The 26,114-nt window shown below is 40.4% G+C and overlaps 3 protein-coding genes across 3 annotated transcripts; 2 read left to right on the top strand and 1 right to left on the bottom strand.

Annotated features, from left to right (window-relative positions):
* Nucleotides 1–21: 21 nt before the first annotated feature.
* Nucleotides 22–2,527, bottom strand: trappc2l (trafficking protein particle complex subunit 2L). Its single transcript, XM_067586935.1, has 5 exons — nucleotides 2,431–2,527; nucleotides 2,018–2,190; nucleotides 844–931; nucleotides 281–360; nucleotides 22–189 (listed from the first exon to the last, which is right to left on the bottom strand). The coding sequence occupies exons 1-5, from the start codon at nucleotides 2,461–2,463 to the stop codon at nucleotides 144–146; spliced, it is 420 nt and encodes a 139-aa protein (XP_067443036.1). The 5' UTR covers nucleotides 2,464–2,527; the 3' UTR covers nucleotides 22–143.
* Nucleotides 2,528–2,690: 163 nt separating this feature from the next.
* On the top strand, nucleotides 2,691–23,952 carry galns (galactosamine (N-acetyl)-6-sulfatase). The gene is made up of 14 exons (XM_067586911.1): nucleotides 2,691–3,105; nucleotides 3,352–3,475; nucleotides 5,236–5,310; nucleotides 5,461–5,563; nucleotides 6,272–6,415; nucleotides 7,205–7,271; nucleotides 8,393–8,520; nucleotides 8,646–8,785; nucleotides 8,898–9,001; nucleotides 12,549–12,691; nucleotides 13,355–13,457; nucleotides 16,865–16,986; nucleotides 21,297–21,414; nucleotides 23,359–23,952. The coding sequence occupies exons 1-14, from the start codon at nucleotides 2,995–2,997 to the stop codon at nucleotides 23,443–23,445; spliced, it is 1,569 nt and encodes a 522-aa protein (XP_067443012.1). The 5' UTR covers nucleotides 2,691–2,994; the 3' UTR covers nucleotides 23,446–23,952.
* Nucleotides 23,953–24,432: 480 nt separating this feature from the next.
* LOC137181297 (proteolipid protein 2) lies at nucleotides 24,433–26,096 on the top strand. The gene is made up of 4 exons (XM_067586899.1): nucleotides 24,433–24,588; nucleotides 25,092–25,247; nucleotides 25,345–25,440; nucleotides 25,676–26,096. Exons 1-4 carry the CDS (start codon nucleotides 24,499–24,501, stop codon nucleotides 25,793–25,795), a joined length of 462 nt encoding a protein of 153 aa, XP_067443000.1. The 5' UTR covers nucleotides 24,433–24,498; the 3' UTR covers nucleotides 25,796–26,096.
* Nucleotides 26,097–26,114: the final 18 nt, after the last annotated feature.

The following is a 26,114-nucleotide window of genomic DNA, read 5'->3' as shown; positions in this document are numbered from 1 at the left end:
AGTAAAATGACGCACGTACAGTGATGTGCAACAATTAAGTTTTATTACACTTATGCATTTCAATAATCAAGGTGACATGTAAACAAATAAGATTTAAGGGTGTTATGTACAGTGGAGGCTGAAAAGAACAGGTGGAGGAGACGTCAGCCAGTTTGAACCATCATTCCAGATACGATGCCATCGAAGGCCCTGCAGGGTGGTTAGTCAACAATTAAACACTGCTAGACTGGAAAAAAAATCAGTGATCAAAATCTTCAGATATTCACAAGAATTAACTCACTTGGACTGAATAGTGTCCCCGGGATTGTGGAATGGGTTGCACATTACATCGGTAAAGGAGTTGTGCAATTTTCTGAACATCTGAGAGAGAAGAAAATATAAGTTATGACACTGAAATATTTTGTTCAATTGAGATGGAAAAAGTTATCTGGCGGTTTTTTTTTCATTTTACTAAAGTATGTAAAAAGCAAATCTGACACTGTATTGTGAAGTTGTGCATGCTCATTCTAAATCTAGGTTTCCTGAATGTGCTTTGTATGATGTGTATAGTAGAGATTCTACACATAGGCAGGATTATCAAATTGCCCAGATACTGTGACTAATGAAAAAACATGGAAAAGCTCTTTGTATGTACAGAAAGCCATTTACAATAATGTATTGATGAGATATTCCTTCTCTACTGGTTCAGAAGATCGGAGCTGAGGCACGTAAAGGACAAGAGTGTTTAATGCAACATATAGAGAGATCAAAGAGAACAGAGTTTGTAGATGTATACCAAACACAAATGTCGAGTTGGAGGATTGAAGGTTTGAACATGCTTAGAGCTCGACGGCCTCAACTTACACTTCTTATTTCATTGTCCCGCAATGATGTATTTGACGAGTCCACAACAATAACAAATTTCACCTTGGAGTTGGTTACATATCCATATCTAGTTAACAAGTCAAGGATGTTGGGTTTTCCCTCTAAGACATGATTTATGGACAGGGATTTCTGTTCCATTGACAGAATGACCATATTGCTTTGTAACACTTGTTATGTTATTAATTCTCATATATTTGACATCCTAATTTAAAAGCCTTCTGTAACAACAGTTAAACAACTAAAACTGTGAAAACTGAAATAGGGCATATGTAAAGATTTCATCATCTCTCTTGGGTTAGGAGAGATATGCCGTGCATTTATTTATGTTCCTCAGATGTAATAAACATGTTAGCAGTCTTGCTAAAAGATAATTAAATCTCAGTCTGTAGTAGAAGAAAGATGATCTAATTAAAAGATAAATCAAGCGCTTGGACCACTTGTGTGGTCGGCTTTTCCAAACCTTTAAAGGACAGATTCACAATTTTTCGCGTCTGTCTTAGAACAACAGTCAGGTGTCCAAATGAACATTGAAATAGGTTTTTCTTGCCATAATCATTAATCATGATCATACTGGCCATTAGAAGATCCCTTCATAATACACTTTCAATGTAAGTGATGGGGGACAACATCCACAAGCCTCTTACTGTGCAAAAATGTATTTAAAAGTTTGTCTTAAGCTAATATGAAGCCTCAGCCACCCAAATTAGTCAAATCAAGTAGATATCCTTCAATGTTAGTCTTTTTAGTGCCAAAGTTCCTCTTTTTGTTACTATACTTCCACCACAGCTCAACAGGGAAACACTGTCTGAAGAAACACAAAGAGGCAATTTGATGCTAAAAAAGACTGTAAATGTGGCAGATATCCACTTGATATGACTAACTCGGACTGATGAAGCCTCATATAAGCTTCAGATAAACTTTAAAATTAATTATTGTACAAACTGACTGCGTGGACACGCTGTAGATTTTGACCCCCCATCATTTACATTGAGAGCACATTTTAAGGGGATCTTTTAATAGCCAGTATGGATAGGAGGAATGATTACAGCGAGGAAAACCTCTTAGTGTTCATATGAGCACCTGACTGTTGTATTGACACCAGACTTGAACAATTGTGAACCTTTCCTTTAACCTTTTAATAAAACAAGGATACACTTTGTAGTCTTCTGTGGGGTAGAGCAGACCCAAGTACAGCTCTCTCTGGTCTCCCAAAGCTTTGCCCACAGCTGAGATCTTCTCCTCCACCACATCCAGAGAGGTGTGAACCGTGTAGTGAAACTTCAACTCATTCTGAGTGGGAACACTGCGGATATACAGCGGGTAGTTCTGGGACACGACACGAAACACAGTAACGAGTTTAGTGTAAACCACTTGCACAAAACATCTCAACAAAGATGTGGCATATTTTTTGACAGCAGCTAGCCTGAAACAATGCTAATGTTTATCTTTTTGAGTTTCACAGAACATCGACATTCGCACAGAACAAATTATGAGATTATGTTAAAATATTTTAATTGTCAAAAATAGGTTGTGGGTTGATGAACAGCTATTATTACTATTTTTTACCTCTTTTGCGATCACTGCTATGCACACCGCCATGTTAGTATTCTTCCTCTGGGCTGTCAGCTGCTGTCACGTGACATGCTGTATTCACTGCCGTTGGAAAAGTGGAAACACCAGATATTCCTTATTATTAGCTAACAGATTCTTATTTGGTATAAATTCTGTGTTTAAACCGTATGTAACTGAATTATATTATAGGTCTCCAATTTACTTTAGTTGTAGGGTCCATTTATTGTTCTTTCCCCGCAATATTCTATATTTAACTGGCAAGTGCAACATTTACTAGGAGCCACTGAAGGCACCAATTACCAAGCAATAGCATGTCCAGACTGTGAAACGGTTTAAATTTAAAATATAACGTTGCCACATTTATATGAGACAATTACGCAGAATTAAAATCCAGTAAAACGTAACATAATTTATTAAAATAACACCCTCATGCCCGTCGACGAAACATGAGTTTCCTCCCAATTCGTATGCGTAAGTGTTGCGCTGAAGACCCGCATGAAGGCAAATAAACCACTTCCTCGAAGTTGATGGTCATATGACTACAGCACAGTAGTGCGAATGATGTCTACTCAAACTTTGGCTTTCTTTTGTGCTATAATATGTTGTTCCCGGGCAGAGAGGCCATCAGCTGTTTCATCTCCAAACATTATCATCATGCTTATGGATGACGTGAGTTGTTTTTCTCTTATTCAGCTTCTGTTCATCACTACATCAGCAGAAAAGTCCTGTTTACTATTGACTTACAGCTGTGAATGAATGTATGGCAGCCCAAACTCTGTGTTTTCTATCTGTCTTGTGTTCAGATGAGTAATCACTGTTACTGTGCAGTCATTGCAGCCTGTACAAAGTATGCCTGCATGTGTGTTTTTGCCTTTCTGCTCTTGTAAATAAACTCTCCATACTTGTGCTCTTCAGATGGGTTGGGGGGACTTGGGGGTGTTTGGCCAGCCCTCTATGGAGACCCCCAACCTGGATGCCATGGCTGCTGAGGGCATGCTGTTTCCAGACTTCTACACTGCGAACCCGCTCTGTTCCCCATGTGAGTCAGCTGAAAATGTTGTGAAACGTAACATGACACAGGGCTTCCTGTTTTACTACATGTTAGAACCACTTTCATCTCTTGCTGCAGTTGCAGCCATTTCTATCTGTACTTGTGTTTTTATTGTCACAAAAATGTTGGAAGAACACCTGACCGATGATTTGAAGGCATACATTCAACACAAAGTGACCTACTGCCGAATAGTGCAACATGCAAAACATAGTACAGTATGTTACAGCAATGTTATGCTATACAGGAAAGCAGGTATTTTAACACGAGAAAACATTTAAACTCCAGCATGGCATCTAATGGATACCTTTCAATGCATTCAGAATAGAGTTTGTGACCGTTTGTTGATGAAGCTTTTAAAATCCTTCGTCTTCTTTTTAAGTTGAAATATGGAGGTACAGGTTTTCACCTGACAGAAGTGATTAGTGAATATAATTGAGTTCAACTGCATCCATTTATAGTAGTTTATGAATAAGGGGTTTTGGTCTTGGTAGATACAGGAAGCAGCTGATATAATTGGATACAGATAACAAAATTAAGATGCATGCCATGACATTTTTATACTAACTAGGTTAACAATGTACATATGTTGAATTTGTTTAAGAAATTGACCAAAGCACTGTAACAATTTGGCAAATGTATTTGTAATTTCCACTGTGTGTGACATTGGTGCAGGGAAGAAGGCAAGAGCATGACACTCAGCTCTGTGCAATCAATGATTGGATGTGTCAGAATTTTCTTCAGTTAAACAAAGATAAAACTGAAGTAATTGTTTTTGGAGCCAAGGAAGAATGATTATAAGTCAATCGATAATGTTAAAAACCACAAACCAAGCCAGAAATCTTAGTGTAGTCATGGACTCAGATCTGAATTTCAGCAACCACATTAAGACAGTTATAAAGTCAGCCTACTATCACCTGAAGAATACATGAAGAATCAAAGGACCTATGTATCAGCAGGTTTTGGAAAAACTTTTCCATGCATTTATCTTCAGTAGACTTGACTACTGTAAGAGTGTCTTTGCAGGTCTCCCTAAAAAGTTGGTCAGACGGCTGCAGCTGATTCAGAACGCTGCTGCTCGAGTCCTCATTAAGACTGAGAAAGTGGATCATATCACTTCAGTTCTCAGATATTTACACTGGCTTCCTGTCTGTCAAAGAACTGACTTCAAAATACTACTGTTGGTTTATAAGGCACTGAATAGTTAAGGGCCGAAATACATTTCTGATCTGCTGCTATGTTATGAACCATCCAGACCTCTGAGGAGGTCTGGGACACGTCTGCTTTCTATTCCCAGAGTCAAAACTAAACATGGAGAAGCAGCTTTCAGTTTTTATGCTCCACATATCTGGAACAAAACCAGAAAAACTGCAGGTCTGCTGCAACTCTCAGTTCTTTTAAATCACAGAAGACTTCTCTGATTGCCACCGCCTTTTATTATACCAAATTTGAGGGTTAATATTTTACACTGCACTATAACTTTTTATTCTCCTGTTTATATGTCTTATTCTATTGTAGCTTATTTTTATTTCCAATTTAACACTTTTTATTTGTATTTAAATGTCTTTTTATATTGCCTGCCTTTTTGTCTTGATGCCTTTTATGTTTTATATAAAGCACTTTGAATTGTCTTGTTATTGAAATGTGCTACACAAATAAACTTGCCTTGCCTATTTGTTTGCCAGTAAAAAAGCATTTTTAACACCAACATATATAAATCCTAATTACTTTTTCTGTCATTTTTACCACAGCCAGAGCCGCACTTCTCACCGGGAGGCTGCCAGTCCGAAACGGTTTCTACACCACTAATGGCCACGCCAGAAATGGTAAACTCCCTGTATATCCTTACAGTGCAAGTTAACCAGCTGCAAATCATTTCTCACAGGCTTCCTCATTACTTTGTCTATAATGTATGTAAGTATGCAATAAAGTCATGGAAAGTTTTGTACACTAAATGTTGCCATTTTTTTATATAGCATACACTCCGCAGGAGATAGTGGGAGGAATCTCCAAGGATGAGATCTTGTTACCTCAGATGCTGAAGAAAAAAGGCTATGTCAGCAAGATAGTTGGCAAGTGGTGAGTTCTTTTAATTTCTTTAGGTTTCTTTAGGAAGTTTTGGAGGCTATGATGTTAACAATGACTATTAACTAACAGGCTAAATGATCTAAATGACATGGTGGGTTAGCATTACAAATTGATAACATAAATTGAATTTTATGCTTTTTACTATTATACGCTTTTATTTTTCATGTTGTAGCTAATTTACTACAACTGCTGATCATTTCCCACAGTATACAACAATTCAGTAGATTTATGAATGTAGTTTTCCAGCAATTGATTTGTATTATTTGTAGTATTGCATGAAAATCATTCTGCCAAGATTTTAAACGTGTTTGAGATCTATCCCACAGAACATCGCCTGACTTTTATTCTGTAGTAATGCAGCTAAAAGTGCTCACTAATCTAAAACATTTTCACCACATTATCAATGAAAACATAATCTTTTCAGTAATTAAAGTTGACATGAGACACTGTGATCGATTGTGTGTTTCAAGCGAGATTCAAGTGTCTGCAGGTTAATTTAGACACTGTACTGAACTGAATAGAAACCAATGAATGCTTGAAAATCAAAAAAAGTATGATGTGCAGTGCGAAATAGTCTGCAGTAGATTATGCACAGCATATGTGATTTAGTTAATAGACTAAAACATGCGTACACTGTGGCATGATTAGGTAGTCCCATTGACTTTAAGGTGTGTGAGAGCATTTTATTTCTTACTACAGGCATCTTGGCCACAGACCACAGTACCTTCCTCTGAAGAATGGCTTTGATGAATGGTTTGGTGCCCCAGACTGCCACTTTGGCCCCTACAACACCAGCATCAGACCCAACATCCCTGTCTACAAAAACTCCGAGATGGTTGGCAGGTAGTATCACACACAAGCACTCACATATACACAACAGCTGACACAGAATCAGAGGCTGAAAATCTATAAAAATCTTCTTTCCCCATGACTCAGTTGAATAGTTTGGCTGGCTGCTTCTCTGGATGAGTCGAGTGTCTCCCCTCCTCTTCCTTTTTCTGTACCAGCTGTGCTTGTGTATTCCATTTTCCGCCCATTTGTTTTCCCCAAAACAGCCATATGTGTATTCAGGGTCATTGGAACTGGCAGCCGGGCGTGTTTTTCGCTTAGCCGTGGGTTTAATCAGCGCAGCATACCTGGGCCCTGGACAGACATACACACGCGCATAGACACGCATACAAACAGAGACACGTGCACCCTCAAGAGACGGCAGGTTGCGTTGGCTGTGTGCGAGGACACCTGGAGGAAGTGAAGCATAAGAAAGAGAGATGCCTGTCACTGCTTCTCTGCTTGCCGCGCCACGCTTCAGCAACGCCTCATAACAGTTCCCTCTGCTCAACTCTGCTGAGACTTCCCAAATATGTCTTTCACCAAAATCTCCTCACAGTCTGTATGAGGGAAATTTTGCCTCCATCGTCTTAATGATATTGTCTGCGGTAGTTTCGGTCAATGTCGAAGCAGATTGAAAGGCCTGACAATACAATCAAGTCAGTGTAAAAGAAATATTTTATGTGGTTGAACGAGCAGAGGGGAAATGGCTTCATGTGGCCTCAGTAGGTATTCATATGGGATGATGGCTAACTAATAGTGAAGGTGTAGTTAATGAATCATGTCAACTCCCTTGTTTTCCAGATTCTATGAGGAGTTTCAGATTGACAAGAAGACCGGAGAGTCCAACCTCACACAGATTTACTTGCAGGTGAGTTAAGGTTTACCTATCCTTTCTCGGGTGAACTCTCTCAGAGGAGCAAAGTGTATCGCCTCATTTTGTTTAACATTTTTCTTTGTAAAGCAATTAAATCATCTAGTTAACAATGTAATTAAAACCTGATTTTGGCTTTTGATCATTACTGTGCCTTCTACCAGCAGAAGTAGATTGTTGACTTTTGCGCACATTTGCACTGATTATCTCTGCCACCTACGTCAGTCCCTCCCATTCTGTTCCTAGAGGGATCAAAAGCAGCATGCAGAGACACACTGCATGCATGAGAGGTGTAATATGTCATCACAGGAAGAGGATGGGTCTGTCAAGCAGAGCTTTGTAAAGCTCTTATTAGCATGTCTTATGAGACTAGACTGGTGTCAGTAGTGCAGTTAATAATGTGGGTGATTGCTTGCAAAATAAAACAAAGGAAAAAACATTACCATACCATTTTTTTTTTTAGTTGTTGTTTGATTTTCTTTTGTTAACCATCAAAAATACAGAAGTGTATGATTGACATCAGTCCTCATAGGAAATGTTTGTATTAACATTGCAAAAAATAAATGTGTCACAGTATCCAGTATCCTATATCCAGTACTATAACGTATACGCAAGAAGTAATCTTTGCTTAGCACTGTTTTGACCACTAATAAAACACTAATATCACACTGAAATAAAAAAAACTCCACATGTAGCCGGTAGAAATGTTTTCCATGTGTCCATTTGTTAGTATGAATGTTGACACTTTTATTGTGAGCTTCATTCTTTTTCAGAATAGACGTACACTCACCACAAATTACAGCCTTCAAAATGACAATCAAGTTTAATCAATGCCTTTCTAAAACAGTTTTAAAAAAACTAAACATTATAACCCTCATTAAGGTACAGTTTATTGCAGGGCTGCTGTATTAGTTTGAACTAGGTGAATCAGGTGAAACAGTACATTGGCAACTGAATGCTAAAACTGGGTTAGAATTAGTATGTGGTGAGAAAGTGAGGAAAAAGGTGATATACTATATACAGCGTTATAGCAGTACTGTGAAAAACACTACGGTAAGTCATTTGACATCTGCACTGACAGTGTTGTAACTGTCTCTCACACCTCCTACATCTTACAGGAAGGTCTTGACTTCATACTACAGCAGACTCAGGCCGAACAGCCCTTCTTCCTGTACTGGGCAGCTGATGCCACTCATGCCCCTGTCTACGCTTCCAAACGCTTCCTAGGGAAGAGCCAGCGAGGCCGGTACGTTAACACCGTACTTTACTGACACTTTATAGACATGCAATACAGTCAGGCAGATGCATGGATGCAGGTTGCACATGTTTATATTTGTCAAGGAGAATTTTTTGCACTGTGATTTGCTACAGGTATGGAGATGCAGTGATGGAGCTGGACTACAGCGTCGGTCAGATCTTGTCACAGCTGCGGACTCTGGGCATCGAAAATAACACCTTTGTCTTCTTCACTTCAGACAATGGAGCTGCTCTTATGTCAGGCCCAGATGAGAGTAAGCGCTGCACTCCTTTTTTTGTCTTTTTCTGTCCTATATATATACACACATGTGTTTGTGTGTGTGTGTGGTCATTAATTCATATGTTTTTGTGCTTCTGATTCTTCAGGTGGCAGCAACGGGCCATTCCTCTGCGGGAAGGAGACCACCTATGAAGGGGGCATGAGGGAGCCAGCCATTGCCTGGTGGCCTGGTCACATCAAAGAAGGCACGGTGAGAATACCCCGGTGATTTTACCCAATAAAGCCTCCAAGAAAAGATCATTCACTAAATCCCTACCATCTTCTCTAGAGACTAGACGTTGAGCTAGAGTTGCCGGGAAGATTCAGAGCCAGGTTTTTCTTTCTTCTAAGCACCGTTGCTTCCTAATGTTCTGCCTATCAACAGGTACCAGAAGCTGAAAATATTCTCTGTAAAGCTGCAGGCAATGTACAGCGCTGTAAATCAGGTTGAGAGTAAATGAATAATTATTTCACTAATCCCCCTGTATTGAATGGTTGTCGCTTTTTGTTTCTTTTGTGTATTATTTACCACTTTACATGTGCACACTCTGACCCGCTGGAGTTGCAAGCAGTTAATCTTTGCTATGTTCAACTTCTATCGAGCGATTGAACTCCATACATGGCGTAGATAAACTGCGTGATTGCGGCCACGAAGCGTGTGGGTGCTATTTTCATTGTTTCCCCAAATATTTTTGGCTGGAATTAATGCCCCAACTCTCTCTCATTCCTCCCTCCCCCTCCCCAAATTTAACCCCCCCCCCCCCACCCACACCGTGATCCTCTAAGCTTGTGCGTTCTGCAAATGACTTTTAATTGTATTAGGGGCAGCTGTGACACGGGACTGTGACGCAGAGGGATTTGGTGGAGGAGCAAGCGGAGGCTGCAGTCTGCAGTAAGCCTTGCCCCTGGCTCATCTCACAGGGGTGTGCTGGGGCCTGATAGCACTGCAGAGTAGCGAGGGAGAGGGGGATTGGGAGCGTCTTAAGCGGCTAATCTGTTTGTGTGTTTGCTGAGGTTGGATTGAGCCGTAATGAGGACTTCAGTATCTGAATATGCCAGGCGCTCAGGATAAAGGAACGGGAGGGGTGGGGGCTGGAGGAGGAGGGGGGGGGGGGGGGGGGGGAGTTGCAGGGAAGGAAGCAAGGAAGAAGTAAAAGAGGTGGCTGGTGTAGAAAAGAGAAAAGGAGGAGGAGTGCTAAAGAAGCTGGCACTGCCACACTGCCAGGAACGTTTGTTGTGTTCGTCAGGCTTTGCTCCACCTGTGCCACATTATAATTGTCCACTGTGTCTGTGTATGAATGTGCGAGTGTGCAGAACATTTCTGCGTCATTTTTGTGTGGTCCTACATGCCCACTTATATATATATACGCATGCTTTGTGTTTGTACATTGGATTAGTTTTATGTATGACGTGAAACTTTGTAGGCCACTGAAAGAGACACAAGTGTAAATACTATCAATGCAGAATATCACAATAATATCTGTGTGTGTGTGTGCTTAGCTGTGAGAATGAGGGTCTGTATATCCTCCCTGAAGCTCTCTAGAGTTGTGATGACAAAGCTCCTTTGTTGGCGCTACTGTACGATACAGCTCTGGATTTATCACTTTTTGGATAAAATCCCTTTTTGGGAGTGAGGACAGAGCAGGCACAGGGTTACCCTTCTTTCTTATTTTGTGCTCTTGTGAAATCTCTTGTTGATCTGCACATTGAAAAGTCCATAAGCTCTCGGAGCAAAATGCTGGAGACAACAAACAGCCATGCAAGCCTTTGTTAAAAGGGGCTTTCAGCAGGTTTATATTACCGAGCGTAGATGCATCTTTACAGTATCAAGATGGAGACATGTCTGCGGATGCATCCGTGTGACGAAAGTTAGCAATTTCACTCATTTTCACGTTCTTGCAGCTATTGATTTACAATGTCAAAAACTTGTATTTAAATGGGTGAAAGGAGGTGTACTGGAATGGAAGCAGGTGCTCATTCAGCATTCCCCCAGTGCCTGAGGGGGGGCGAGGGGCCAGCATGATGAGGTGGGGTGGGGGGTCGGCTATAGGAACAAAGATGGGGAGGCGGTCGTGGTGTTGGCCCCACAACATTGTAGAGCGTCACAATCCCTTTTGTTGTGTTTATCAGGCAGCAGACACACAGAGTGGCAGAGAAGGGGATAGAAGCGCTGCCTCCTCAGATAACCAACATCACCACTCACAACACAGAAAGAAATGAGAGACAGAGAAAGAGAGAGGAAAACAAAAAGTGACATTAATAGAGAGTGATGAGTCAGAGGAAAAAAAGGGAAGAACAAAGGGTGAAGAAAGAATGAAGTTCAGTGTGGACTGCAACAGAGGGCAAAGCTAATAAAGGAAAGAAATAAAAGATAGCAAGTTGTGAGATAAATCCTCCGTCAGAGCAGTCTAAGTCTGAAAGTTTTGGTTTTTGGTCATGCAAGTTATTACCAACTAAATGTCAGTTTTGCTTCTTCTTATGTCTTTTTGTCCTGTCTTCTTTAATGGTTTGTGTGTGTGTATGTGTGTCTGCATGTGGAAAAAAAGAAAAATGAAGTGAGGGACTAAATCTGTTAGTGTGTGTGTGTGTGTGTCTGTGTCTGTGTGTGAGAAAGAGTGTCTGGATGTGCAGATAGATCATGGAATGCATTGCAGAGTCCTTTCTGTGGCTAGTTCTGTGGATACAGAAGAAAAGGGAATTCATTTCAGTGCTTAGGAGCTTGTGTCTGTGTGTGTGTGTGTGTGTGTGTGTGTGTGTGTGTGTGTGTGTGTGTGTGTATGTGTGTGTGCGTCTGTATGTGTGCTGGCTGCCGATAGGAGCACAGCGGCACATGGCGGTGCAGCTGCAGAGGCCTGATAGCGCTATCTGATTGTGAGCGTGCCGTCTCCCTCTAAGGCTCGCTCAGGAGAGAATGGAACGGAAGATCAAGGATGACAGCGAAAAAATGGCATTTTATCTGAAAATAGTTCAAAGTTTATAAATAAAATAAAGCTTTTCACTGGGACTGGGAGAGGGAGATAAAACACCAGCTCGCTCCAGCTCCAGCCGCCTGCTTGCCCGGGCCTTGTCCTCTCCCTACTTCCTCTGCTCTTCTTCTTCTTCGCTCCTCCTTTTTTCTTTTTCCCCTCAAAAAAGCTAATTTAGAAAGAGAGGCATTTTAGAGGTTTTATACACAAACCTGAAAGCAGAGATTAAGGAGACTGAAGCAATGCACCTCTTTTTGCTACATTCATACAAACATGCACACATGCAAACATCCTATCATGACTATGCATTGTTACCATGTTCACTCTCATAAAGAAAATCCAGCGTAAAAAGAGCAAGCTTGTGATATTCCTGGAGTATAGAAAAGTTAATTATTGATTTGTGGACTGAAATAAATTGCTACTAATGGCAGAAACACAAATCATCCACACGAATAGATGAATCTCAGTGATCGAGATGAATGAGAGACTTTGTTGATGGGAAACTGGAGCAGCACCTGTTAACACTTACATTAAATAGTCTGTGCTTGTAAATCTGTTTAAACAGTCACATTGTGGGGACTCGCCTCACTTTTGGGGACAAAAAGCAAGTCCTCATAATGTAAATCATTACATTTTTAAGGCAGTTTGCGGTTAGAGTAGGAAATTAGTGTAAGTCAATTTAATGTTTTTGGGTTAGGGTTAGTGAGGACACTTTTAGTGACACAGGTCATGTGAAATGGCTTCTAGTACTACACATAGTTGTATTTTTTTTATTTCTTTCTTCTTTTGCAGGTGAGTTTCCAACTGGCCAATGTGATGGACCTGTACACCACCAGTCTGGCTCTGGCCAGCATCAGCCCTCCTGATGACCGAACCCTGGATGGACTGGACCTGACGCCAGTCCTGCTAAACCACTCACAGACACTGCAAAGCAGGTGAGTACATAATATACACTAGCTGATTGTGGCTTTTATTTTCCAACATGCTTTTTTACGGTAACAATCACATCCTTGTGTGGGAGTGCGGTGGTAGTTTTGTCATGCAAGAGGTAAACAAGGCAGGCTTCTTAGACATGCTAGTGGTTGGTCAGTTTACCTCTGTCCACTTTTGGTCCAGACTGAAATATCTCAACAACGTTTGAATGCATTAAAATGAAATGGTTCCCAGATGATGTATCCTAATGACTTTTCCTCCAGCGCCTGATGAGGTTCACATTTGTGGGTTTTGAGTGAAACATCTTGACAACTGTTGGATGGACTACGATGAAATTTCATGCAGACGTTCATGTCCTTTTCAGGAGTGCAAGTACAGCCTCACAGAGCTTGTTATTCCATGTATTTAATCTTATTTCATATATTAGTAGAATTAAATAAATATTCAGGTGATTTGACAGATTTTTAGGGGGTTGCAAAGTTCATAGTCCTTAACTGGATGGTGAAACAATTGCAACTTATGGGTAGAAGACTGAGAGTGAACTTAAAGTGTACACATGGCAAGAAAGAAGATCTATTTTAAACCTGTAGTGTCCCAGGTGGTACAAATCCACTTGGGAATAAACACATTTGAGCCTTGTTTCTCACTTCTCCCATCCTCAATAGGCCAATCTTCTATTACCGTGGGAATGAGCTGATGGCTGTGAGGCTTGGACAATACAAGGCACACTACTGGACCTGGAGCAACTCATGGAAGGAGTTAAAAGAAGTGAGACTACCTTTTAACATAGCAACACTGTCCCAACTCTGTTCTCTCAGTTTTTCATTTGTTCTACCCACATCCTCGCTCTTTGTCTCACCTAATCTTACTCAAACACACAAACACTTTCACTGTTGGTGTTATCTAGAAAATGGCTCATCAGTTGACTGCTGTGTACATCAGAGCGTAATGAATATTAATGAAGAGCCCCCACATCAGCAAACTTACATCATTCATCAACCAGTTGACTTGTTTGTTCTAACTCCAATGGAGATTTTCTTCCTCTCCATTTACATACCGACATTTCCTGCTGTAGACTTGTTCTTTTGGCACCACGGAGCTCGAATGAAAGAAAGAAAGGCAGACGCCAGCAGTATCTCTCGGCCGTAATTACATCAACTCTGTGCAGATGACACGTATCAGGAGAAATGTGAAATCTGACTCTTAAAAAAAACAGAACAGTATGGTCCTTCTTTCTCTCCTCTGTCCATAAAAACATGTCCTCCTCTCCTCTCTCCATGGCTCTGCCTTTCCTGTGATCCAGTTTGTTTTATGCCCCATCGGTCGCTTAAATTGCTCTCTCCTTCAGGGCCGCTGAATCAATAGCAGCCTCCTTTATCAACTCATGTGAACTGAAGTGGAACTTCACAAATAATGGCTTCTTATTGCCTGTGAGTTGCCTATCGATTGGTGTGTGTGTGTGTACATGAGAGAGAGAGAGAGAGAGGGAGAAAGGACGAGCGAAAACATGAACATGCATGTTTGGTTCTTGATAAAGATGTGCATGTCTGCGTGTGTGTGTGTGTGTGTGTGTGTTTCATGGAGGAGTTGTTGAGGTCTTACAAGGGAAAGTTAAATTTATATCAGTACGGTTGAATCCTTAAACTGTTCATCTCATGTAACCCGCAATGCATTTCATAAACCTACAAAATGTAAACAAACTACTTATACACTCATTTCAAGCTGTTTAACACAGTTGGACTTTGAATCAAATGTTTTGTAAATCAGCTTTAGACAGAAAAAAATGTTTCAAGGTCTGTGTTTTGGCTTCCTGATAAAATTACTCCCAAATAAATGTATCCTGTCTTGCAACAGAAATAGACAAACCCCCTTTTCACAAAAACAAAAAGTGTTTTTGTGCTCGCTGTTCGGCTTTGGTAATACTTTAAAATGTAATTTGGTTTTCTTGGCCCATAGTGAAAAATAAACAGGGGACGATGTGTGTCTGTGAAGAAGAACTAAATTACAGGTTAATAGCTGGGAGAAGTAACGCTCTGTCCTGGCTGTGTGCATGCAGCTCAGCCATGAAGAAAATGAGAAATTTCACAGGCTTAAATTGCTCTCATCAAACTCTCTTGAGGGAGTGTAGTCATGTAATATTGCAAAAATATAGTTTGCCGTGACTGTGGCTCCTTTGTATATGGATTGCTGAGTAACCTATGCTACAGTCAGAGCTCTAAGACAGCTGTAATGGTTTTTTTAACCTTGTTTCTCAGACACCTGTTAGTCCTACACCAGATACATATTCCTTGGTATAAAGAAACTGCAATAAAACTACTTTACTCTTGAGTTAAATTGTAAATCATTAACACAACTGTGTTTGCTAAACAACAAGTATGTCAAATAAACTAGATGTATCTTTGAAATATAGAAAATGTTTAGATATTGTCATAAAAATTCATAACCGAGATAAAGTGATTATCCTGATTCCAAATCATCCTTTTTTTCAAAATAGACACCGAATATTGCTTTTTCCAAAATCCATCCTGCCACCCCTGGATACTCCTGCACCTCATCATGTGAGAGCAACTGTTCTGCTCCAGTTTGAAAGCAGTCTAGTTGTATCCATAGCATTAATGTCAGGAGAGATATGGAGTTCTTGCTGTTATGTCTTAGGTACAAGAGACCGAGTCAGAAAGATACACACAGCAGGCATTTCTTGCTGCTCCTCTGGGATGCACTTTTTTTTTTCCCTTCTTTCTTTTCTGCATTTCTAAGCTGTTGGCTTCAAAAGACAGGACAAGTCTGGATCAGAGGAGGCTCTGCAGGGCAGGGGGTATCTATCCCTCTCACTCTCTCTTTTTCTCTCTTCTATATGTATTTTGAGGTGCTCTGTTGAGTGATCTCAGAGGGGGGGCAGCAACAGTGCCTTACAGATGAATGCTTTCTCAATATTAGTTGTGCTCATCAAAAAGTGTGTGCTTGTGTGTGTGTATGTATGTGTGTGTTGAAGGAGGAGGCAGATCTCCAGGGGGTTCTGGAGGAGTGAGTGTGACTCAATCAAGCTGCGATCACTGCCAGGCTCATGAGAATGGAGTCAGGGAGCTGCAGCGAAGGCGTGGAGAGATGAAGGGGAGGCAGCACGGGGAGGAAAAGTCCTCTATTTTTGCGAGTGACTTGAACCCCTTCAAAATATGCCAACAGTAGCTGCATAAATAACAGATTGGAAGACAATATGAATTTCTGCCGTACAACATTGAGATTAAACATTCAGCTCAGGGTAGCAGGTGTTTCCAAGCTTAAATCTCAGTACACATTTTTATCATTGTACATGATAAAACACACAGAGCAATTTTTTGCGGGTGTTTCAACTAAAACACCTGAAAGAATGAAACATACTGAAAGCTGAGATCACTGAAAATGACCAAATTAGACACACTCGATGGCAAAAAAACAAGAAGTTATAGAAAAGTTTTTAGCAAATCCATATGAAGAATTACTGAGAAAATGGGATGTAAACATCTCATTTTTTTATTTTTCATTCCTAGGGTTTACTTATGTGGTGCATAAAGGGTAAAAGCAAATATCCTTGTTTTTGACTTGTGGGACTTTGACCTCAAGTATTGTGGTAGGTTGCTCTTTAAAGAAAGGCTGACCTTCATATTTAATTTATGAGAGCTTTGTGGCCAAAACAGAGTTATTCTGCTCTCTCCTAACGTCGGTCACAGGCTCCTTCCAGCACAGAAGACACAGAAGTAGAATTGCCATAGGGCTCGGGCTGAGTGGATTTAGAACAGACGTGGCAGCAGACATTTAAAATGACATCAGATAATTCAGAAACGGGAGGGGGGGAAAGGAAAACCTCTCTGATCTCAGGCGTTCATCCATTTCTACTGAAATTTTTCAGTCAATTCATAGGTGTTACTTTCAAAGGAAAGTATGTAATCATTATACATATAACCAGATCTTTCACACCAAAGTCATTAACATGTAACTGAGACTAAGATGAAGGCCCCTAACTGGCTGTTGGATGAGCAGTGTGCTTGAATAATATTTAAGTTTCAGCCATGAACATTTCTGCCATCGCTTTTTGTCCATAAATGACATCATCATTAAGTAATCTTGGGATTTGTTTCAAAAGATGAGAATATGTTATCACCTACATGTGGTGCCAACTTTTGTATATTCTTTTACAGGGTATCAACTTCTGTCCAGGTCAAGAGGTCCCAGGGGTGACTACACACGAGCAGACGGAGCACACACTGCAGCCACTCATTTTCCACCTGGGGCGGGATCCTGGGGAAAAGGTCCCTATCAGGTTAGTTGCCTGAAAACTTTGATTCTGCTGATATCCAAGTGGGAGGGCAAACCGAACAGAACAGAAGAGAAGAGCAGAACAGAAATGAGAAAAGAAGGAGAGGCGAGTCAGCCAGAAACAAGAGAAGAGATGATGGAAAATGAAGAATAGAAAGGGGTGAGAATAGGAAGGTGGTTTGCCTGTTGGTAGCACAGAATGGGGATGAGATCAATTCTGATTCAGTAGCATAAAAAAGAAGGCGCGGGATTGATCTGCTCAGCCAGAGCACGCCTGATTACACCCTTCTCTTTGTGATTGCAAACAGCTCCTTAAAGATCACTATCTGGCCCTCAACCCTCCGGCGCACCGCTGCGGGTTAAAATTGCAAGATAAATTGTTCAGGTCTAAATTGAGAGCGAGTGCTGTTTAATGGAGTTTTGTGTGTCGCTGCCTCAGCTCAGAGGAGAGTTAAGAATCGCAGAGAGGAGAGAGTGACGCCAGAGGACACAGACAGCCGAGGCTGAACTATGACTATGGCTAAATAAGGATGCAAAGACGGATGAGCGTCGTCTTTTCCTCTGTGATGTCAGTGCAGCATTCTGATCATTTATGATGGTGAAAAAACACCATCATTTTAAGATAATCTCAAAACCGCTTTGATGCAAGAATATTTCTTCGGTGTGCACTCTGGCTCCCTCCTGCCGTAAAGCCATCCAGATCTTTTCTGCCTTCTGCTTTGCCTCTTATATTTTTTTCTGGCATCACCTCCTCTTTGCCTCTTTCTCAAACTCCTTTCAGTTTTGAAGTGAGATTGGATGATAAAACATTAATGTTGTTTTTCATTTGCCTACCTTTTAGCCCTGCTGTTCACTTGGAAGAATTAAAAAAAAAAAAAAAAGAAAAAAAAAAAGAAAAGCAAAAACCAATCAATATGCAGCCATGTGCTGAGAGCTAGATGTGTTCACACACACACACACACACACACACACACACACACACACACACACACGAACAAACAGAAAGTGCACACTCAATTTTCATGTCTGCAGGGAGGGGTCATTGGGTTCGTCTACAAGGTCACCCCCCTCACACACCCAGCTGCATGACCTCTTAACTGTTCACGCTCTTCTTTCCACTCTAATCTATTTATTCCTTCCTCCGAACCTTTGTTGTACTTTTGCCATCGCTACTTCTCTCTCTCTCTCTCTCTCTCCCTCTCTCTTTCTCTCTCTCTCTCTCTCTCTCTCCACCTACTGCTATGCATCTCCATTCACTTCTCAGCTGCTGTCCCTCTGTATCCACTGGGACCATTCTCCTCAAACCTAGTAGTTCAGTGTGTGTGTGTGTGTGTGTGTGTGTGTGTATGTGAGCATTTTGTCCATGTGCTCCTCGGTCTCCCAGCTGGACTGGCTGCTTGGCCATCATTAATCTCTGTCTTCACCTAAAGAGCCACTTAAGATGATGTAGAGCCTGTCTGCACACATACCTTCACTACTGTCACAGGCTGTGATATACTAAAGAGCACACACACATGCAAAATCCCCACTCAAAAACATGCACAGTGTAGCACAGTGGAAATTGTAATTATGCAATCCGGGAGAGAGAATTTGGGAACTAACATATGTTTTTTTTTTTGTCTTATAAGTGATGACAACAAACAGAAACCTAGCTACAATTGTTTCAGACAAGGTCTGTGTTGGTGGTCTGTCTGTCTAGGATGAGGCACATACCTGACCAGGTCTGCAACTACCTGACTCAGTGAGTTTGGATGCCCCGCTGGATTTGTTCAAATCCTTTTCCTACCCTCCTTTTCACCCTCTATCTCCCTGACCTAAGGTTAACACATCCTACTTTTTCACCACCGACCTCTGCTCACGTCCCCAGAGTCTCCATCCAGAGCGTAGTCCCAGCCCTGACACTGCAGGCAGCCTTGCTCAGTCTGGCCTCATCTGCTGCCTGCCACCAAGCTCTTGTGTCCCCAATCAATAGTCCTCACTGAAGTGCTCAATTTCCACCGGGGTGGAGAAGCTGGTGGTGGGAGGGAGGGGTAGGCAGGACAGATGTATTTGATTGTCTCCTCAATTCCCCCACCTTCTGCCACTGTGTGGTTGTTTGTGTGTGTGTGTGTGTGTGTGTGTGTGTGTGTGTGTGTGTGTGTGTGTGTGTGTCAGTGGGTGGGTGGGTGTGTGTTCCAGCAATAGCGTTATGAATCAGTAATCAGAGTGGTGACACACCTGAGCAATGCCCCCATCCCCCTTGGGTGCCATACATTATAAATCAAAAGACTCAATTTGCATACAGCCTGCTTATTATTCCAGATTTTGCCTCTACAACAGTAAGCTAAGGGTTATAATCATGATAATGAGCCGTGCTGACGGAGGGCTTTTCATTATTTGTTTGCAGAGGGGGCATAAACAAATGATATTATTAGCTTTTGATTTAGAGGTTTGCACTATGAGATTTTCAGCACATAGACAACACAGCAGAAAACTTTGTGTCTCGTGCAAGTTTCTTAGTACATGGCACGCTTTGCTCGCAGACTCGTACGGTGAAATTGAATACTTACAGCTCTCTGATAAATCTCCCCTTACATTTACTTGTATTAAGTTGCTTCATCACTTATCACAAAATGAATCACAACAATCAGCAGCGGGCACAGATAGGAGGGGAATGAAATATCCCTCTCGCTGATCGGGATCAGGAGAAATAGAATTTGTGATTTTAGATAGCTGAAGCAATTTAATCTGAATGTCTGCTTTTTAACCGAGGGGAATAATCTGTTTTTTTTTTCCCTATCAGCTAGGGTCACAATATGTAGATAGTTAGCTTATGACAAATGTGGCACACAAGGAGAGAGACTAATTGCAGCCAGTGCACTACCAGTCGAGTAATTGTAGAGGAAAGTAAAGACTGAAAGTATCAAGGAAAGGAGCAGGTGCTGGCTGATGGAGGAAGCCTTGCTGCCCTGTGGGAGATCTAAGAGGGAGGGTAGGTGTGAGCTGGACAGGGCCCGGGGTTATTACTCTAATTGACACTTCACCTCACACACATGCACATGTTCCCCAGGGGCCAATCAGAGGGCTGGGCTTGGAGCGAGGGGAGGACGGGAGGCTGGCACAGGTGCTGCCGGCGAGTGTATCAGGGGTGTAATTGCACTGCTGATATTTGTCTATCTGTGTGTCACGCCACCAGACACCCACTCCCCCCCCAACACACACACACACACACACGTGCACACACAGCCCATTACCTACAGGTCTTATTGAGAGCAGCGTTCCTTTGAAAGCCTTCAGGGCCCCTGTGTTTTACACACTGAATATAATAATGCACAGAGGTGCTCGGGCCCACTGGTGTCCGACAGCAGTAATTGAGAGACAGGGGATGGGATAGAGGTTACATAGTTCACCCTGCTGAGTGAGCTTTCCCAAAGGGTACCAGAGTGGACATCCTGTGTGTGTGTGTATGTGTGTGTGTGTGTTCATGCGTTGTTTTTGTTGTTGAAAGCTACAACATGTCCCCACTTTGATATAATGAGTTAAGCTTGGAGGGTCACAGTAGTGTTTTATCACAGCATACATGAATGCAACATATTCACTGCAACACTCCTTCACAAGGAAGGCGTACATTTAGGGATTATGTTCATTGTGTGCATGTTCATATGTTTGGCTGTGTGTTATGCTTTTGAATTTATAAAAAAAACAGATAGAGATAAGCAGCCTTGCCTATATGCATTAACACGGGTCCAAAGGTGGATGTGTGAATGTGTATGTATATGTGTGTATATATATATAAATATATATACACACAGACTAGATGTATGTGACTGGTGGATGCATTCAAAACTCATTCAGTCTTCACATCTTTGTTGTTGTATCCGCCACTCTCTCACTTATTTATCGACAGCTTTAAATTCTGATTGTGTTTTTTCAGGCGGTGTTTCAAGTATTACTGAAAAGGATGACCATTAGAGCTGAGAACATTCAGCTGATTAAACGATCAGTCGATCAACAGAATAATATGTTATATTGTTATATCGTTATAATCGTTTCGGTCATTTTTAAAGCAAAAATGCCAAGCGTTATCTGGTTTAAGCTTCTCAGATGTGAGGATTTTCTGCCTTTTTTTGTCATATATCATAAAATTTAATATCTTTGGGTTTTTGATTTTTGGTTGAACTATCAAGATATCTGAGTATGACATGTTAGGCTCTCTTTTTTTTACCGTTTTTTGACATTTCATCAAGTAAATGAATATTTGATTTATCAAAAACCTAATTAGCAGATAATGAAACTTGACTAATCATAAGTTCCTGCCCTGCTGTGTATCTACAGTGTTTTGACAAAGGAGTACCAAGATGTTCTGAGCAGGATCTCTCCAGTTGTGGAGCTGCATAAGAAGACTCTGGTTCCCGGCATCCCCCAGCTCAACATGTGTGATTTAGCTGTGATGGTAAGATTTACATAATATAAATAAATATGTCTTTTACCTCCTTGATTCTCTTTATTGGTCAATTTGAAAAAAAATCTCTTTTTCCCACAACATCCAGAGGCAGTTGACCAAAGCCAGGTTCAGTTTTCACAGCAGATACTGTATGTTCCTTTTGGCTCAGCAGCCGTCAGAACCAGACAAGTGTAAATAATGCTTTGCACCTTATCTCTCTGCTCTCTCCTTCACACCAGCACAGACTGATAGATATATCAGATAATAAGGGAAATTGATAAAGCATTTATAAAAGAATTGAGAATCAATAAAAGTCTCTGAATAGAGAAGCTTTTCTCTGGTTTCATCTGCTTTCAATCTGCAAAGAGCCTGCAGCTTATTTACCACAATTATTTACTTTACACCAGAATGAATATCATGTTGGATGAAACCATAAACCATCAACCCAATCTGAACTTTTTCTCTTTGTCTGTGCTATGCTTTTGTGACAAAATGACCTATTGGGGAATATTAAAAGCAGCTGGATTGAGTTGTGGCTTTGTCTCTTGAAGCTCCAGAGACAGTTAACTACTCCGCTGTGGATTCATTTGTGTCACAGCACTGCCCCCTTGTGGTGGATGAAATGAACACAATTTCTAGTGTGGTGTCGAATAAATCATGTTTGTGTGCTGTCCTGTAACTGAATGTCCAGTGTCATGCTAATGTGGATCTATTGACCTTTCTTTATCTCAAACAAGCCATTCTCTATTGGCACCATTATTCACATATTTGATGGGGGGAAAAAATGCAGTTTCATGAGCACTTTCCATTGTTGTTTGTGATGGAGGTAACTAAAATTGATTTCTATTCTAAAGCTTTAAAATATCATGACAACATATTTGAAAACAAAATCCCAATCATGTGCCCCTAAATTATTGTTCCAATATAGTAAACCTTTTCCTGTGATAAATCTAAAACCTAATGGGCCAACATTTATTTAATGGCACAGGATACACATAATTGCCACACTAGAGGATTGGAAAAGGACCAGCCACAAAGGACACAGGACAGAAAACAGTACCACTTAACAGCCAAAGACTCTCAGGACAGGACACAAACATGATCTTACTCTTTCCCCCCACTGGCAAACATCTAGATTCTTACAAGAGCATTTATATTTTTTAACCTTTATTTATTCAGGGAAGTTTCACTGAGAGGAAGCTTCTCTTTTGCAGGAACGCCCTGATAACATTCACACATTCATATACACTCACACCTAAAAGCTGCCCAGTACAACCATAGTCTGATCTGCCGACCACTGAGCAGCTCCACTGGAGTAGTTAAGGTTCACTTTCCCCACCCAGAATTATCCTGCCAGTCCGGAGAATGAAACGATGACCTTCCACCCACAAGCTTTAGGCCACCACTGCTCAAATAATATAATAGATCTTCCTTTTTAAATAAATACTATCTTTGAAGTCCTCTTCCAGTGAAAAAATGTGTTTGTCTTTTTATTCCTTCAACTGGAGGTTTGAGCTTCACTGTGCAGAATGATGTATGTGCAGAGTTTGACACTAGAAGGCTGTTTTCACATTCTTTTGCTGAAAGTGGAACGTGTCTCTGTGCTCACCTAAAATGCATGATTTGTGGAGCCAGTCGTGGTCCAATATGCAAGTGTGATGTGAAAACTTGAATCCTCCAGTGCTCATACACTAGGAATGGACTTTTCAGTGAAGAAGGAGACATCTTGCATCCAGCACATAAATTTTCAAACTAAAAAAATATTTGCATATTCATGGGTTTTGGATTTTTCAATAAGAGAGAAGGAATAGATCTCTTTTTAAGGAGGTATTTGAACCTTTTTGTGGAAAAACCATAAGAGACACAAAGAAGAATATTTTTTTATATGTCATCAAACATGTCTGGAAGGGATATTTAATATGTGCTTACTATGGTGACTGCTTTCTGTTACAGAACTGGGCCCCTGCAGGCTGCGAGAAGTTAGGAAAGTGTCTCAAAGTGCCAAAATCTATGCCCTGGAAGTGTGACTGGCCACACTAAGAGCAAAACCGCTGAGCCAGACACGAAGATGAGGAAGTAAAACCTGAAGATGTGCCTTTCTACAGATCAACAAACAACCTTATTATTTAAAGAAAAATGTTTTTAATTATTTGTAAAATAATTATGCACAATGCTGAAGAGATGGACATGGAGTACAACCAAGGGAATTTCAGTATGTTGTATCACAACATTACACTGATTATGCAATATTTTTTTTTTATTTTAATGCATTTTAAACTGTGATTTTGATGAGATGTTTTCTGGAAACACACACTCCATGGTTGGTTGATTGGTTGGTTGGTGGTTTAAGTCATGACTCATTTAAGTGATGTTGAGCAATTAGTGAAATGCTTATTTTTGGTCAGATCTAATGTTATAGATTATATAGATTGATTTTTTTTGGATTCATTCTGGTTAAGTGGATAAATTCTGTATATTTTCTACATATACTTAATGTTGTAATTACACTGCAAGAAATGTGTTTTATAATAAAAGGGATTTTTATTATGTTGTATCAAGACTGTTTTGGTACTGTTATAAATAAAGCAATTAATATGGGTACTGTACAAACACAGCTGCGTGCATTATGTGCTCACACACACAAACACATATAGGGAAATATTTTGTTATGAAAAAATGTTTTGTGGCTCTGCTCATGTGGCTTAAAATACCTGACATGTAGTTTCACTATGAGGTCAGTGGTACTTTTTAAAACATCCAACAATGTATAGTTGTTCAACTTAACACACACAAAAAAACAAAGTGCCTCGAGTGTTTTCCAACCAAAATTAAACAAACTTCTTCCATTACTAGCAGGTCCCTGATGGAGATCATTCTTCATTCATTCTTCAGCTTTGAGTATATTTTCTTATAAAAGTCAGAGCATTATATAAATGTCCTATTTTGCTTTTTCAGTCATGCAGAAGTAACCGCTGGTGTAAAAATATTGCATATATTCTTACTAACTGTTATTTCCTTTACAGCTTAAAGGAAATTGCATGTTTCAGGAAACAGACAGCGTGAGCCGTCTTCTGCAAATGAACCTCCACTATCATGTCAGAGGATCAAAATATAACAACGACCATGGACGTGGACACTGCTTTTCTCAAATCGAAGAGAGGCATCCTGAAACTAGCAGAGATGGTGAGACATTTGTATATTAACAAAAGTTTTTTGCAGCAGATGTACACTGAAACAGAGAATACGTGTACACATTAGAAAGGGGAACAGATATATGAAGCAAGAGCAGGAAAGACACAAAGCTCGTCTGACATATTTTAGTAAACCATGTTTCTAAAACTAGTTTGTTGATAACATGACCCACATTAACATGCCGAGAGCAATTTAGATGCTTTAGCAAAAGAGCGTTTGGAAAAATGGTTTGAAAATGTGACATGGAAAATCAGGGTTGGTTCAGGGTCAGATTGCTTAGTTCCTCTTTCTCAAGAAAAAACTGTCATGTGCACCACAAAAGAATGCCATGACTGATGTGCTGCTCTCTACTGGAAGATTAGTGAAAAATCACAAGTCATGGTATTAAAATTCAAGCATTTTTATTATTTCAATGTATGTTGTTTTATGTATGACTTATATTTTGTTGCCATAAGAATGAATCAGTGTATTGTGTCTGTTTATTTCTGCTTTAGGTGACTCTGTTTGTGGCGTTCGTGTGTTTTGCCACAGCATCCAGATCAGAGCACATTGCAGCCACGTTCATAGAGTTGCTGATCACTTCATTTCTGCTGTTACTGTACCTGCTCAAACTCAACAAGAAGTTTACTCTCTTCTTTTGGCCTCTCGTTGTGGGTGAAGTGTTATTCCTTGTGAGAACTGAATATTATAACTACGTGTGGCATTTAATAAGTTAATAAAACTTAATCTGGTTTCTCTTCTCTTCAGGATGCTTTCAATTCAGTTTTTGCAGCAGTCTACTTTCTCGTCTTGAGTATTATTGCCTTGAGAACATACGCTTTCACAGGCACACTGGTTGGAGGGGTGAGAAATATTTTTTTATTCTATAATTGCAATCTTACATCTCTTTGCATGGGCGAAATTTGACACAAGGATTTTAGTTTTGCCCTACAATAAAATACACTTTCCACTTTATTTGTGTACATGTGCTGGATACACACACCAACACGCATACACACACACACACACACACACACACACACACAGGAACCCAGATGTGTTGACATGTTGCATTTATTCTGTGATTTGTTATTTGCAGATAATTGGTTTCTTGTCAGCTGGGCTGCTGACTGTGGACACCTACACAGTTTTCAAGAACATCACATTCAACAAGCCAAGAAATGAAACCCAGAATCAAGTCAGTCAAGACATGACATGAAAAAAAATAAAATTAAAAATGCAGCATTCTGTGAGAATTAACAAGATTATTTTCTTTCACGTGCTCTGAAATATTAATAACCTACTTGCTTGCTTATTGTAAAGCTTTGTTGCACAATGTTTCAAAAAGTGTGCACCAGTTCAAAGTTTTTGCCAGTTTTCACCATGTTTAAGATTACAACTGTAATCCAGTCTAATGCTGTAACTTATATTGTAATTTTTTGAAAAATATTTTAAATGTTTGTTAAATTGAAATAAATCTTGCTGAGACAACAAATAACAAAAAAGAAAAGAAAGAAAAAGACTTTTTCTTTGCCCTC

This window comes from Thunnus thynnus, chromosome 1 (assembly GCF_963924715.1).
Source record: "Thunnus thynnus chromosome 1, fThuThy2.1, whole genome shotgun sequence".
Lineage (NCBI taxonomy): Eukaryota > Metazoa > Chordata > Actinopteri > Scombriformes > Scombridae > Thunnus > Thunnus thynnus.
Note: the sequence above shows the minus strand (reverse complement) of the source record. Positions and strands in the feature narration are given on the sequence as shown.